The 12,697-nt window shown below is 41.4% G+C and overlaps 1 protein-coding gene across 1 annotated transcript; it reads right to left on the bottom strand.

The window, feature by feature from the left end:
- Positions 1–2,452: 2,452 nt before the first annotated feature.
- On the bottom strand, positions 2,453–12,675 carry ccnq (cyclin Q). The gene is made up of 6 exons (XM_063465290.1): positions 12,565–12,675; positions 12,313–12,447; positions 9,634–9,817; positions 8,544–8,676; positions 8,047–8,265; positions 2,453–4,658 (listed from the first exon to the last, which is right to left on the bottom strand). Exons 1-6 carry the CDS (start codon positions 12,566–12,568, stop codon positions 4,569–4,571), a joined length of 765 nt encoding a protein of 254 aa, XP_063321360.1. The 5' UTR covers positions 12,569–12,675; the 3' UTR covers positions 2,453–4,568.
- Between the last annotated feature and the right edge of the window lie 22 nt (positions 12,676–12,697).

Below are 12,697 nucleotides of genomic sequence, written 5' to 3'. Positions count from 1 at the left end.
AGGGTTGATGATCAGGCCGTGCGCTGCCAAACGCTGGAAAACCTGGCGCAGATGGGACTCGTGCTGGCTCGCCGAGCAGCTGGCCACCAGTATATCGTCCAGATAAACAAAAACGAACGGCAGCCCACGCAAAACTGAGTCCATCAGCCGCTGAAAGGTCTGGGCGGCACCTTTCAGGCCAAACGGCATGCGCAAAAACTCGAACAAGCCGAACGGGGTAATGACAGCGGTCTTCGGCGCGCACGGGAACTTGGTGATACCCCCGCACCAAGTCAATTTTAGAAAAAATCGACGTTCCGGCGAGATTGGCAAAAAAATCCTGAATGTGGGGGATGGGGTAACGGTCATTCTCCGTGGCATTATTTAAACGGCGGAAATCTCCGCACGGCCGCCACCGACCGTCCGATTTGGGCACCATGTGAAGCGGAGAGGCCCATGCACTGTTCGAACGCTGTACAATGCCAAGGCGCTCCATGGCAGCAAACTCTTCCCGAGCGACGGACAGTTTCGCAGGGTCGAGGCGACGCGCGCGCGCGAACACCGGGGGCCCGACCGTGGGAATATAATGCTCAACCCCATGCTTCGTTACCGTGCCAGAGAAATCAGGGACAGACAGCGATGGAAACTCTGAAAGCAAACGCTGAAAAGCATCCCCGGAGGTCACTACATTAGCCCGAATTACGGGTTCGGCGGCCCGAGTAAAACACGGTAGGGAAGAAAACGAGAGAGCATCAATTAAACATCTGTTAGCAACATCGACAAGCAGTCCATGAGCGCACAGAAAATCAGCACCTAAAATAGGTACAGAGCTAGCGGCAACAACAAAGTTCCACTGGAAATCCCGGCCGTGAAAACAAACAGTCACCAACCTTTCCCCAAACGTTTTGATGGGAGAGCCATTAGCTGCCATGAGCTGCGGCCCACAGTTCGCTGCTAGTCCGTCGGCAGCGGTAGGGGGAAGGAGGCTCTTCTGGGAGCCGGAGTCCACGAGAAAACGTCTCCCGGAGCGCGAGTCCTCTATGAAGAGCAGCCTTTCTGTGTCGCCAGCGGTCGCGGCTGCTACGGCGCGCTGGCGGGTCCGTTTCCCTGGGCCGTGAAAGCGCAAGGCGGCAGGCAGCGACGCGCTCTGTCGCCAAAACGCTGATAGTAGAAACAGATGTTCTTTCCGCGGTGCCGGCGTGTAGCAATCCCTGCCGTCAGCAAGGGGGCGGATGCTCCGGGGGAGGCAGGTGGAGCAGTGGAAGGCGCCGCCGGCGAGTCCGTAGCCAGGGCGTGAACGTTGAAAGTGCGGCTAGCCAGGAGAATGCGATCCGCTTCTTCAGCCAGGGAGCGATAATCCTTCGCCGGCAGAAGTGGGGAGTTTGCGAGGACAGCTCTCACGGCGGCCGGTAGCTGGCGGAGGAAGAGGTGGGCGAAGAGGAATCCCCCGTCATCCGGCCCGAGCAACGATAGCATGTTCTCCATGAGCTCGAGCGCGGTACCGCCACCCAAGCCTGACAAGTTGAGGAGCTTTTCGGCTCGTTCAGCGTCGGAGAGGGCATAGCGCCGAAGAAGCAGCTCTTTAAGGGCGGCGTATTTCCCTTGGGCGGGTGGGTCCCGGAGGAGCGCCATCGCGCGACGGGTGGCCAGCGGGTCGAGCGAGGCCACCACATGGTGATACTTCGTGTCGTCAGCCGAGATGCCGCGAAGGGCGAACTGAGCCTCCACGTGTACGAACCACGACGGGGGGTCATGGAGCCAAAAGTCCGGCAGTTTCAGCGCCACAGCGAACGTAGCTGCAACAGGAGGCGGAGGTCCGGCGGCCGCTGATGCCTCCATAGCGGAGTCTGCGTCATCTGCGGCCCGTTGCATGCTCGAGTCAGGGGTCACCAATGTGGAGGTAAGCATCAACGACACAGTGCTCTCAGTTCTCACTCCTTCTTTATTCGTCTCCAACATCAACTGGACATATCGCGCCACAAAACAGAGGACACACTTCCTCAACACTGGGTGTGAGTGGAGCCCTCTAGTGGTCCACCACAGTTAAATATTTTCCAAGTGCTGTTAAACAGAGCAGGGAATTTTTGACATAGCTTTCCCAAACATCATAGTTTTATTTTGGATACTTTGCTTACTGCTTACTGAAACAAAATATTACACAAACCCCCCAAACTACCAGCGTGAAAATTATTAGCCCCCTCATGCTAATGGTTAACTTTATATGAGTTTGCTAAATAACAACCTGCAGTCATTTGTTGCAGTATTAAAATGCATCCAAATATTAACAGAGAGAAGTCCAATCATTAGGTGATGTATTTTGAACAACTTGGTGATACTGGGGAAGTAAAACTACATTTTAACAAGAAGATAGGTACAGCAGAACCAGCCTCAGAGAGGGAGAAGCAGTCTGCCTAAAAAAAGTTGGTTGGTGAAGGAAAGACAAGAATATGAGGACTGAGGACCAAAGAAAAGTGACTTCACAAACAGTGTTGACATATTTTCTTTTATTTATTATTAACTTTGTTTACTGGTATTTGTTGCCATAACAACAACTGAACACCTGTTCAAGTCACATTAGGTGACACAATGCAGTGAATCAAGCATTTTTGAAATGTAAGAAATTACATTTAAGATTTGTTGAGGCCTTTTTATACCAAACAGAATGAAATTTAATCCCTGCTTCATGATCAAACCTTCTAAAGAATCAAGACATCACTAAAATCCAGTAGGGATTTACAGAGAGCAAAAATTGGAACTGGATTTAAAAAAATATCCTTCTGCCAGGTTTCTCATCATTGTAGAAGTTAATCAAATAAATCTAATTATTCCCAATGTATGCCATATTAGATTATGCTGAAATGTTATTTTGTATGTTATGTTGTTTTGTCACAAAACGCATCAGACTCTGCGAAATGTAGTGACGGTCCAAGGAAAATAGCAGCTCCATTGTTGTGACTAATGTGAATCTTACTAAATGAAACATGCTATGTAACCATAAAAAGCACTAAGAAGGGAATAATATGCCTGTTATGGACATCACTGTAACATCATTATCTTCATTTTGTTTATTTTGTCAAAAAACAACACAAAAAGACCAAAACCTGCATTTTCTTGGTCTGTTTCTCAGTATTTCCCTTTATTGTCTCTCACTCTGTCCCAAACAAATTGGTTACAAATTTAGTTCCTTTTTATAGTTTCCTTAAAAAGATCTTCTTATTTTCATTTCCAACACCATATTTTCATTTTTGGGCGACACAATGTTAACTTTAAATGATTAAACTTTAAAAGTTCAACAATATCTTTTCCATTCAAAGTATTTCCTATAAATGAGCTTGAAAAAATATACGTAAAACTTAGGAATAAAGAACCATTTAAAAATCTCTTAACACTGTTTTATCTATTCATTTGACATCCATGAACTTAAGGTAGGCTCAGTCTTATAATCATACTGTAAGTGAATGAGGTCAGCTCTCCCCTGGTATATAGACATGTTACTTTCTCGCCATGCTGGAAGTGAGAAATATACTCCCTCGTCTCCCCGTCTACAGAGCTGCACTTACTCAGCTTGCTCATGTCTGTGCGTTTTGCAATAAGCATTTTAGTTGCTCTATAGCACTATACCCGACTCCACTTGCTGGTTTAACATCTTTCCTGGTGGAAAGCCACTGTAACACAATGTATTTCTGATAGAATATAGGGAAAATGAGTCCCAAATATTTGTATTATTATCAGAATGAGCCCCCTTTAAATTACAAACAGTTTCTAATCATAATATGTAACATTATTATACATGGAGAAAATGCATGAATATGTAAAGATTTGCTAGCCCTGAAACAGACTTGCAAGTTGTTTAGCATACGATGCCTCTCGCCCTAAAGCGGCTGGGATAGGCTCCAGGCCTCCTGTGACCCTGAACTGAACAAGTAGTTAATAAAATGAATGGATTAATGGAAATTACACTGCTGCCAGATATTCCTCTATAATACTTCATCCAACCAATGTATTTGCATGTGAATACTATGCATCGTAAAAATACGAGATATTTATGGTATCCAGTATGTAGCATCCATTGTCCTTGAAAATATGCAGGTTTATTCTGCAAGGTACTAATCAAGCCTATAATCTCAAAGAAAAAACAAACAAACAAAAAAAAACTGTGCAGTACTACCCTAGTCCAGAAAGATCTAAGAGTAGTCACCATTTAGCATTTGTAGTAAAAATGTGTGATGTGTGGAATATGAAGAGATCAGTGGTACTGAGAGTCGGCATGTTTTTGAAGCGCTCAGGATGTATTATGCAGTGCAAGGCCAACAAATAACAGATCAGAAATGAAAGAAATGTCTCCCCACACTGGAAGAAATCAGTAGTGCAGGCATGTTTTTGTCAACTCACGGAATAACTGGGGCAAACACACAAAGTGCTCTTCTACCTTAGACATACCTGAACACAAGCGCTTTGAGTGCCCAGTTGTAGCAGAGCACTATATAAGTACAGTTTTACACTACAATGTGCACCATAACACACATTCAGCTTTGTACTGCACAGTCAAGTGGCAAAACAGAGACGTGATGGTCTTGTAGGTGTGTTGTTCAGATACACTTGGCCTCCATATCGTAGAGCTGAAGAAGGTCTGCGATCACAGCGTCGATATCTGCTTTCATCACGTCGTCACACAGCACCTACACACATACACACACACACAGACCTCAATAAACAGCAGACATCAAAAGGTCGACACACCATTTTTAAAAAACATATTTTTTTGTCCTCTTGCCTTGAGGACCAAAGCAGAAAGACAGAAAAAAACTGGGTTTGCTCCATTTCCATTTGAATACTGCAACTTAGAAAAAAAAATCTAATCTGGTCAGGTTAATGTTACTTCGGTTTAAGTGCACAGTGGCACAAACAGTATGTTTGACACTAACCATGATAAAACTAAAATCATGGAGTGCCTATGCAAGATCTGTACTGTTTCTCCACCTCACAGTGCTGTTATAGACAAATCTAAATGCACACACACACTTAAGCCAGAAGCTCACGTTCCACATCCTGCAGGCTCCTTCAAAGAATAATTCCAATTTGTGTCAACCAGCTGGATTTTCCATTGACATGGCTATTGTCTCCTGCAGACACTTGAGGAAATGAGGACATGCTGAACAGAAAGTTATCCACAGGTAAACAAGTCTCTCTCATGTGGACCAATATACAACAGGAGTTTCAAACAAAGGGTTTCATTCAGCAAACTGAGCCTTTGAAAACTATGAAAATTATAGTGAAGTCATTAATTTTTAAACAAAAAGTACTTGTATTCTTGTTCTTCTGGTGTCTGCATAACTATGCTAGAGTGAAATGTATGGAAAGTAAAAATTAAATAAAATATCCAGATATTAACAAGTTGTTTGAATAATAAAGTTGAATATTATTATTGTTGTTGTTTATCATTTAGTTAAAAAAAAACAAAAACAACTCAGCATGCAAAGGTTTTGTGCTTCTTGGTAAACGCTTACCAAGAATGCAGGCAGAGAATCCTGACCGCATGTTATAAAACGGCCAAACCTCTCACATGTCTGGAAATGCAACCTGGGCCAGTCAGACAATGAAATCTGCTGGCTGACAGGCCCAGGAAGGCTTTTCCATCTTTAACTTGTGTAGCATGCTGTAAGAACTGTGATCGATCCGCAAGTTTCTTATAAACATATAAAGGAGAGTTTAGTCAGAAGTTTAGTCATTTATGAATGTGCTATACATAAGTATTTATCCATTTGTGTCATTATAAATCACAAAAGTTCAAAAGGTTTTAATTTTTCAAGTTAAAAACTTATAGAATATAGACAAAAATACATGTAATGAATGAACTGTGAATTGTGGCGTATTAATTCAGAATTTGGAAATGTTCTCAGGCACTCCATACCACTCAATAAAAGAAGAAAATTATCTCTGATATAGAGGAGTAGGACATCATGTAACTTTGTCTGGGGCTTGTGGTTTCAATGTAAAAAAAAAAAGTGGCTGATGTGAGGTTTTCTTCTCCACTCGAGCTCAAACTGTTCTGGATGTGAAAGAGTGCTGTGGAGCAACATCAGCATACAACCCTGACCACCTGGATGAGGCAGTAAACACCACTTTGGTACTGCAGATTATTCCTTAATTTTTGAAGCTACAGCAGCTCTATAAAACATCTATTTACTTTTCGACTGCTATCAACTTCAGCACATAAACTAACGCTTCAATTAACTGAACACAGATGCTTTAACTGACATTTTAAATGCAGTGTCAGGGTGGCTGAAGCTCAGGAGGCAGAGAAGGTCATTTGCTAATCGGAAGGTTAGCGGTTTGATCCCTGGCTGCTCCAGTCTGCATGCCAAATATCCTTGGGCAAGATACTAACCCCTAAGTTACTCTCTGATGTATCCATCAGAGTCTGAATGTGTGTGAATGTTAGATATAAAGCACTTACATAGAAAAAGCATAGATAAAAGTGCTTGTGTGGATGGGTGAATGAGGCAAGTTGTGTAAAGCACTTTGAGTGCTCAGGTCGATTAGAAAAGAGCTCTATAAGAACCCGGTCCATTTACCATTTACCAGTTGGTGGTTTCATACAGTTACCATTACTGGCTGCATATGAGCTCATCAGTCAGCTGCTTTCAAATAACACATCAAGAGTGAAGAGTAGGCTTTAACTAAAGACACATGGCAGATGCTGCCTCTCTCTAAGCCTGGTTCTACTGGAGGTTTCTTCCTCTTAAAAGGTAGTTTTTCCTTTCCACTTTTCTCTGTATCATTGTAGGGTCTTTACCTTAGAGTGCAGCTGTTGTTGTGATCTGGCACTATGTGAATAAAATGGAATTGAACTGATATCTATAACTATGGTCACTGTAAACATACAGACTGTCACTTCAAGTATTTTCAGCCATGATATTTCACTTGCTATCATTGCCGTACTTCAGCTGCTCATCCTTATTCGTCGAGTTAAACGTTTCTTGTTGCTGCTAACATGTTGACACTGGACACTTAACGGCTGTCACTTCCTACACAAAACGAGTTCCAGAGGTTTGCACACTAAAATACTTTAAGTATCTTTAGTGCTTAGAAGTTAACTGAAACTTTAATCACATTTACAGTTTACATTCTTCCCTGAGATTTCAGTTGCTTTCACTGGAACACTTTGACTGATATCCCACTTGCTTCCATCTCTTATTCTTTGACATTTGCCGTCACATATCTGCCATTTCAGTTGCTTTCATTGGTGACACATCAGTTGATAAATCGCAACAACCAAATGGGACTAAAACCTTTTTCGAAATCTGACACTGCAACTGGTATACCAACTTGTGTTGTTTTGACGAACTGTGACCTTGGACGTAATGCTGAGCTTGTCATTGGATGTAATTTGTTAGCTTGTTTTCTAATTTTTAATTCATTTTCTCTATTATTAAATTTATATTAGATTCAATCTGCCTCCCTGTAGTTTCATGTTGGCATCCAGGCATAAAACTGACACTCGTGATACACAATGTAAATGCCTGCGCCTCTACCCTCACTAAAATGAAAGTGCCATGTGAGCAGCTACTCTGATCCGACATCATCATCTCAAAATGAGGGAAAAACAGAAGGAAAGTGAAGGAGGGTTTCTGTTCTGTTTAAACTGGAGCTTAATGGAAAAGTAGAGATGTCAGTTCATCATCATTAGTGACTAACTTCATACTTTAGAAGCTGGAATTGGAAAATAAACTCCCTTTTGGCATCATACAGCAGTGGCGCCTCCAGAATGTTTTCATAGGTGTGGCAATAGGAGGGTCATTAAAAATACTAGGGTGGCACACCAAAAACAGAATTTCCTGTGTTGATTTCAGAGCTAAATGAAGGAGGAAATAACTTTCATCTTCTGGGTTTATCAGCTAACACCTGCTAGCCTCTAACTTCCTATAAGATGATGTCACATTTTCCTCTTGAAGTAATAAATCCACCTACAGTGCACAGATTCTTTCTCTCACTTGAGCACGGACACACGCACTTTGGATTAGCCCTCTCTGTTCAGAGAGAATAGGAACACTTTTCAGCACGTACCTGCCACCACTCTCTCTCCCCAGCAGGCAGTTCCACTCCATAGCTGTTTAGAGCCAGGTACAGCATTGCTATGGCGATGTGTTGGGGTCTGTGGCGGATGACCATGGCTCCATGGTAACAGTCTCTAAGCAGCGCCCAGGAAGTTTCAGCCACAGGAGTTCGAGACCAAGCATGGCGGTTCACAAGTGACTTGACAGACAGCAGGTAGTGGAGCAGATACTGAAGATGAAAGACAGCAGACAAATTTAAACTTCAGAGATCAGGCACTACTACACTTTAAACCTGAAAAACTTACTATTTTATTAAATGCAAGGGTCATGTAAGTAAAACTAAAAGCATTCAAGCCAACAGAAAACACTTGTTTGTCCCAGAGATCACAGAGATCGTAAACACAAGCACATTTGCATCAGAAAATCAGGCAGTAACACAGACCAAAAAGGAGGTTTAACACCAAATAAGGAGGGAACAGGGATCCGTGCACGTGCGCTCACAACTACCTTGTGAGGGTGTTCGAAGGAGACTTGGAAGTTGAGCTGTCGGAGGATGAGGAGCTCACACTGCACCACGCTGTCCCTCAGGTCCCAGAACTCCTTGTCACATTCTAAAGGAGTACTGCCACTGTTGAAATACCTGAAAGGGTGGAGGAGGGAGCAGGAGTGGGAGGAGAGCATTTAAGGTGACAGCTCCAAAAACTGAATGGTTAAACTGCCTGGTAATGAATTTGTTATTTAATGTATCCACTTCCATAAAAGTGTGATGTGAAATGTAAAATAAAACAGGATTCACAGTTGCCTGCTCATCCAGCTGAGCTAAACTGGTGCCCGCCAACATAGAAAAATCAGTGCCAAACTACATAATACATATGTTCCATGTCCAGAGTGGAGTTCAGGTTTTTTTAAGGCACAGGGAAAATTTCAGTGAATGCAAATATTGAAACAATCAAAAGCTTCAGAACAAGCCAGTAGGTGGAGGAGTGGGACTGGCAACTTTTAACTTGGCTTAATTTTTAACAGAAATACTTTTATTATTATTCATGTTGATGTTTTTTTCACTTTTTAATATGTTTACTCTTAAGTTAATGTGTTTTCTCCATGCATTTTCTCACACATGAGTGGGTTAGAGCCTGTCCAAAGTCATACTTTAAGAACATCAGGGTACCAAGTGCAGATCCCGGAAAATTAACATGCTTTTGGACTTTGTTTTATGTCTTATTTAAATGTATGTTTATGACTGGAGACTGAGTATATTCTGCTTTTGCACTGTTGATGGGACAGAGTCTTATCTAAAAATATTACCTTGGGCTTTACAAGCCTTCCTGGTCAAGGCTATTTTGTTTTTACTCTTTTGTGATGTTTTTCAGACCAAACCATTTATTCAAGAAAAGCAGACTACTCATTAAAAATGATTTATTAAATGTTTGGGGCTTTTTAATGTGCCTCTCATAACAAAAAGAGTTCAGAAAGACAAAACACCTTTTTGTTCTCAAGCAAAGTCAAATATCTAAGAGGCTCAGTTAGCAAGAAATTGTTTTTCTCTCAGCAGTGAGGTTAAAATCTTGATTATACACTCCACCTTATAAATTATTACCTGTGGCTTACATTGATGATATCACGGGTCCTGATGTGCTGCTCCTCCACTTTACCAGCCAGGTACACACAGCTCATGGCCACTAGGTAGGGTTCATAGGCATGGATGCTGACCCTCTCAAAGAAACGATGATAGAGCACACATGCTGTAGCCACGGGCACCGAGCGCATGCAGAGTTTCACTCCTGAATAACAGAGGAGGGGGTAAGATGTAGGTCTTTAAGGGCACACTAATGTTTTATCATCTTTAGCTGACTGATTCACACCTATTTTCACCTGCTGTAATCCTGAAATGCAGTTTCAGTTCACATTACTATTCGTTTGAAATCCCATTAAATCAACAAATCAAAAACCAGGAAAGAATACATAATACTGGACACGTTTCAAAAACCTTAAACCTTGACTTTCTTAAAGAGAACCTGCTCATTTCCAACTCAATATTTTTTTTCTTGAATTCTCATAAAGAAGCTCTATATGATTTAAAATTTCAAATAGTCCTTATTTAGATTTTAGTGGGTCTCAGCACAGCGTTCATACGCTGTGTGAAACAGACTGTCTTCCCCCTTTAAGCGTCAGAGCAATGGGAGATGACTATTATAGGGAACTCCGATATCTCTCACTGTCATCAGAGTGTAGAGCAAAATTATTTTGGCTCATTCTTTGATACTATGGTGATGTTCAATATGAACATCTACCACTGGAGCAATGTATTTGAAAGAAAATAAAGACGAGCATAAAATGTGTTCTTTAATTTATCATTACATCAAAATAAGCAATCACTTGCCTTATGTCAAAAACTAAATGTCAATGGGAGCTGCTTAATCACGTGTGTGATCACATGTGTCAGAAAGTGAGGACCATTTCAGGAAAAAGGCTGATTAGTCTTTCTAAATTTCTGGCACCATATATCTAATTTTTATATATGCCCATTTCCACTTGGTAAAAAAAAACATGATATAAATTAAAAAACAAAACAAAACAATACAATAATGCATACTTTAACCATCTAGATCATAACTAGGGCAGTAAAGGTTAGTCAAAATCTATGTTTTCACTGAGTAAGTACATAGACAAAGTATTGTCCTATAACAAAACCTCTTTTTTTCCAGGCTTAGACAAAATACAAAAGATGAACGTAGACAGTGTTAGCACTTTGCCCGCTGCCTCGTTGTTTATTTGAGACAGAACTGGCTATATTTAGACCGGAAGATGCAGCGCTGAGCTCAAACAGAAAATAGGAAAACAAATATTATTATTATGGTTTTTTGGTGTGCTGTATATTCTTAGCAAACCATAGTATTTATCAGATATAACATACATACAGATATAACAATAAAATTTTAAAATAGAATCAAGATGAGCACCTCTGTACAGTTGTAATGAAGGGAGAGATTAACTATAGAGACCAAAAGCATTTTTTGTGAACATGTTTACCATGCATTGCTGAATTCAGGCATTTGAACATGGGAGTCTAATGTTCAAAACACTCTAAGCACAATGAAGTGGGTAAGAGGGGAGGTGTCGTGGGGAATGGGGGGGGGGGGGATTTGAGACAAGAGCAAGAGTGAAAGGTAAAGTTTACAAGAAGCTAGTGAGACCTGCTATGATGTAAGGTTTGGAGATGGTGGGACTGAAAGAAAGATAGGGTGCGGAGCTTCAAGTGGCAGAACTGAAGATGTTAAGATATTTACTAGGGTCCACCACGATGGACTCATTTAAATGTTTAAAGTGTGTGTCTTTTAACTTGACACAGGGTTATTAACTTCTCATTAGTGATCATGATTGACTATAACTTGTAGTTAATCTTGACCAGCATAAAAAGGATTTCTTTGACAGCAATCACTGGACTGTATTCAGAACAATGGGAAAGTACTACAACGTCAGTGAAGCTCTGTGACGCAGAATGGGAATGTCTCTTGGAGACATTTATGAATAACTGTGCTTTCAATATAATCAGTTCAGACAATTGTGCATAAGTACAAGTTATTCAGATGTCACCACTTCGCCAAGTCTGGAGGAAAACCCAAATGAGACAAAATTGGTAACGATGTTCGCAAATAACCCAGGAACCAACAACGCTCAAGCCAACGATGAAACTTTCAAGCTCAGCTGAAATTTAATGCTGCTCACATGGTTGCCTCTTTAGGCATTTGACTTTAGGCATTTAGCTTTTTGGACAAAATAACAAGAGATCGTTTTGAGGAGTAAAGGTGGAGCTTTCAAACCTAAGAACATTGTACCATCTTGCCAAGAATGGTGGTGGAAGTATCATGCTCTGGGGCCGTTTGTGGTGGTACGAGTTGTACTGGTACATTGCACAAAATAGACAGCATTATGAAGAAGGAGGACTACCTCCAAATTCTTCAACTTCAGCACACCTTAAGGGCTAGCTGGCTAGCTGAAACTTTGATCTGAGTGTTCCAACAGGACAGCGATCTCAAACACATGAAACCAATTAATAAAAATGAACAACAACCCACCTTTTTTTTAAACTTTTGATACAACTGATGATGTAAATCAGCTGATACATTGATCTGAATTCATTATACTTTTTTTTTTTAAATCAAAGACTTTACTTTTCATTCCTGGTAGGTAAGACTTGATAAGGTTACTTTATAGCCCTGAAAACGTGCTCTTCGAACCCTCTCTCACACTCACACACAGACCACCCCTGGTTTACCTGTCTCCATGATGAAGCGACAAACGCGAAAGTGTTTCGTGTCACGGCTCGGATCAGCCTCTATATCCCCACCAGAGTCTCTCCTTCCAGCAACGCGCAGAGATGCGGTCGAGTCAGCAGATGGTCCCTCCATGTCTAGTGGAGTACAAGCAGGGGTAACCAACAATAGAAAAAAAAAAGCACAGACTGTCTACGAGAGTCAACAAGATGATAATTGAAGGCTGTGAGTTTCATTGTAAACTTTTAACTTACCCATCCAAAGTGCAAATTCTACGTGATATATTTATTCCTACTTTTTGAAAAACAAACACAAGATCTGCTTGTTAGTTACATATCTTAATCAACTTGTCTTCTCAGTTGCCGCTAGTAATACCCGGAAGAATAA

Source organism: Pelmatolapia mariae, linkage group LG20 (assembly GCF_036321145.2).
Source record: "Pelmatolapia mariae isolate MD_Pm_ZW linkage group LG20, Pm_UMD_F_2, whole genome shotgun sequence".
NCBI classification, from domain to species: Eukaryota; Metazoa; Chordata; class Actinopteri; order Cichliformes; family Cichlidae; genus Pelmatolapia; species Pelmatolapia mariae.
This window is presented reverse-complemented; position numbering and strand designations above follow the sequence as displayed.

Coding starts and splice junctions, on each gene's coding strand:
- ccnq (XM_063465290.1), bottom strand. Junction 8,677..9,633: donor ATCATCAATGTAAGCCACAG/GTAATAATTTAT, acceptor CCACCCTTTCAG/GTATTTCAACAGTGGCAGTA. Junction 4,659..8,046: donor GGGAGAGAGAGTGGTGGCAG/GTACGTGCTGAA, acceptor GTATGTGTGTAG/GTGCTGTGTGACGACGTGAT.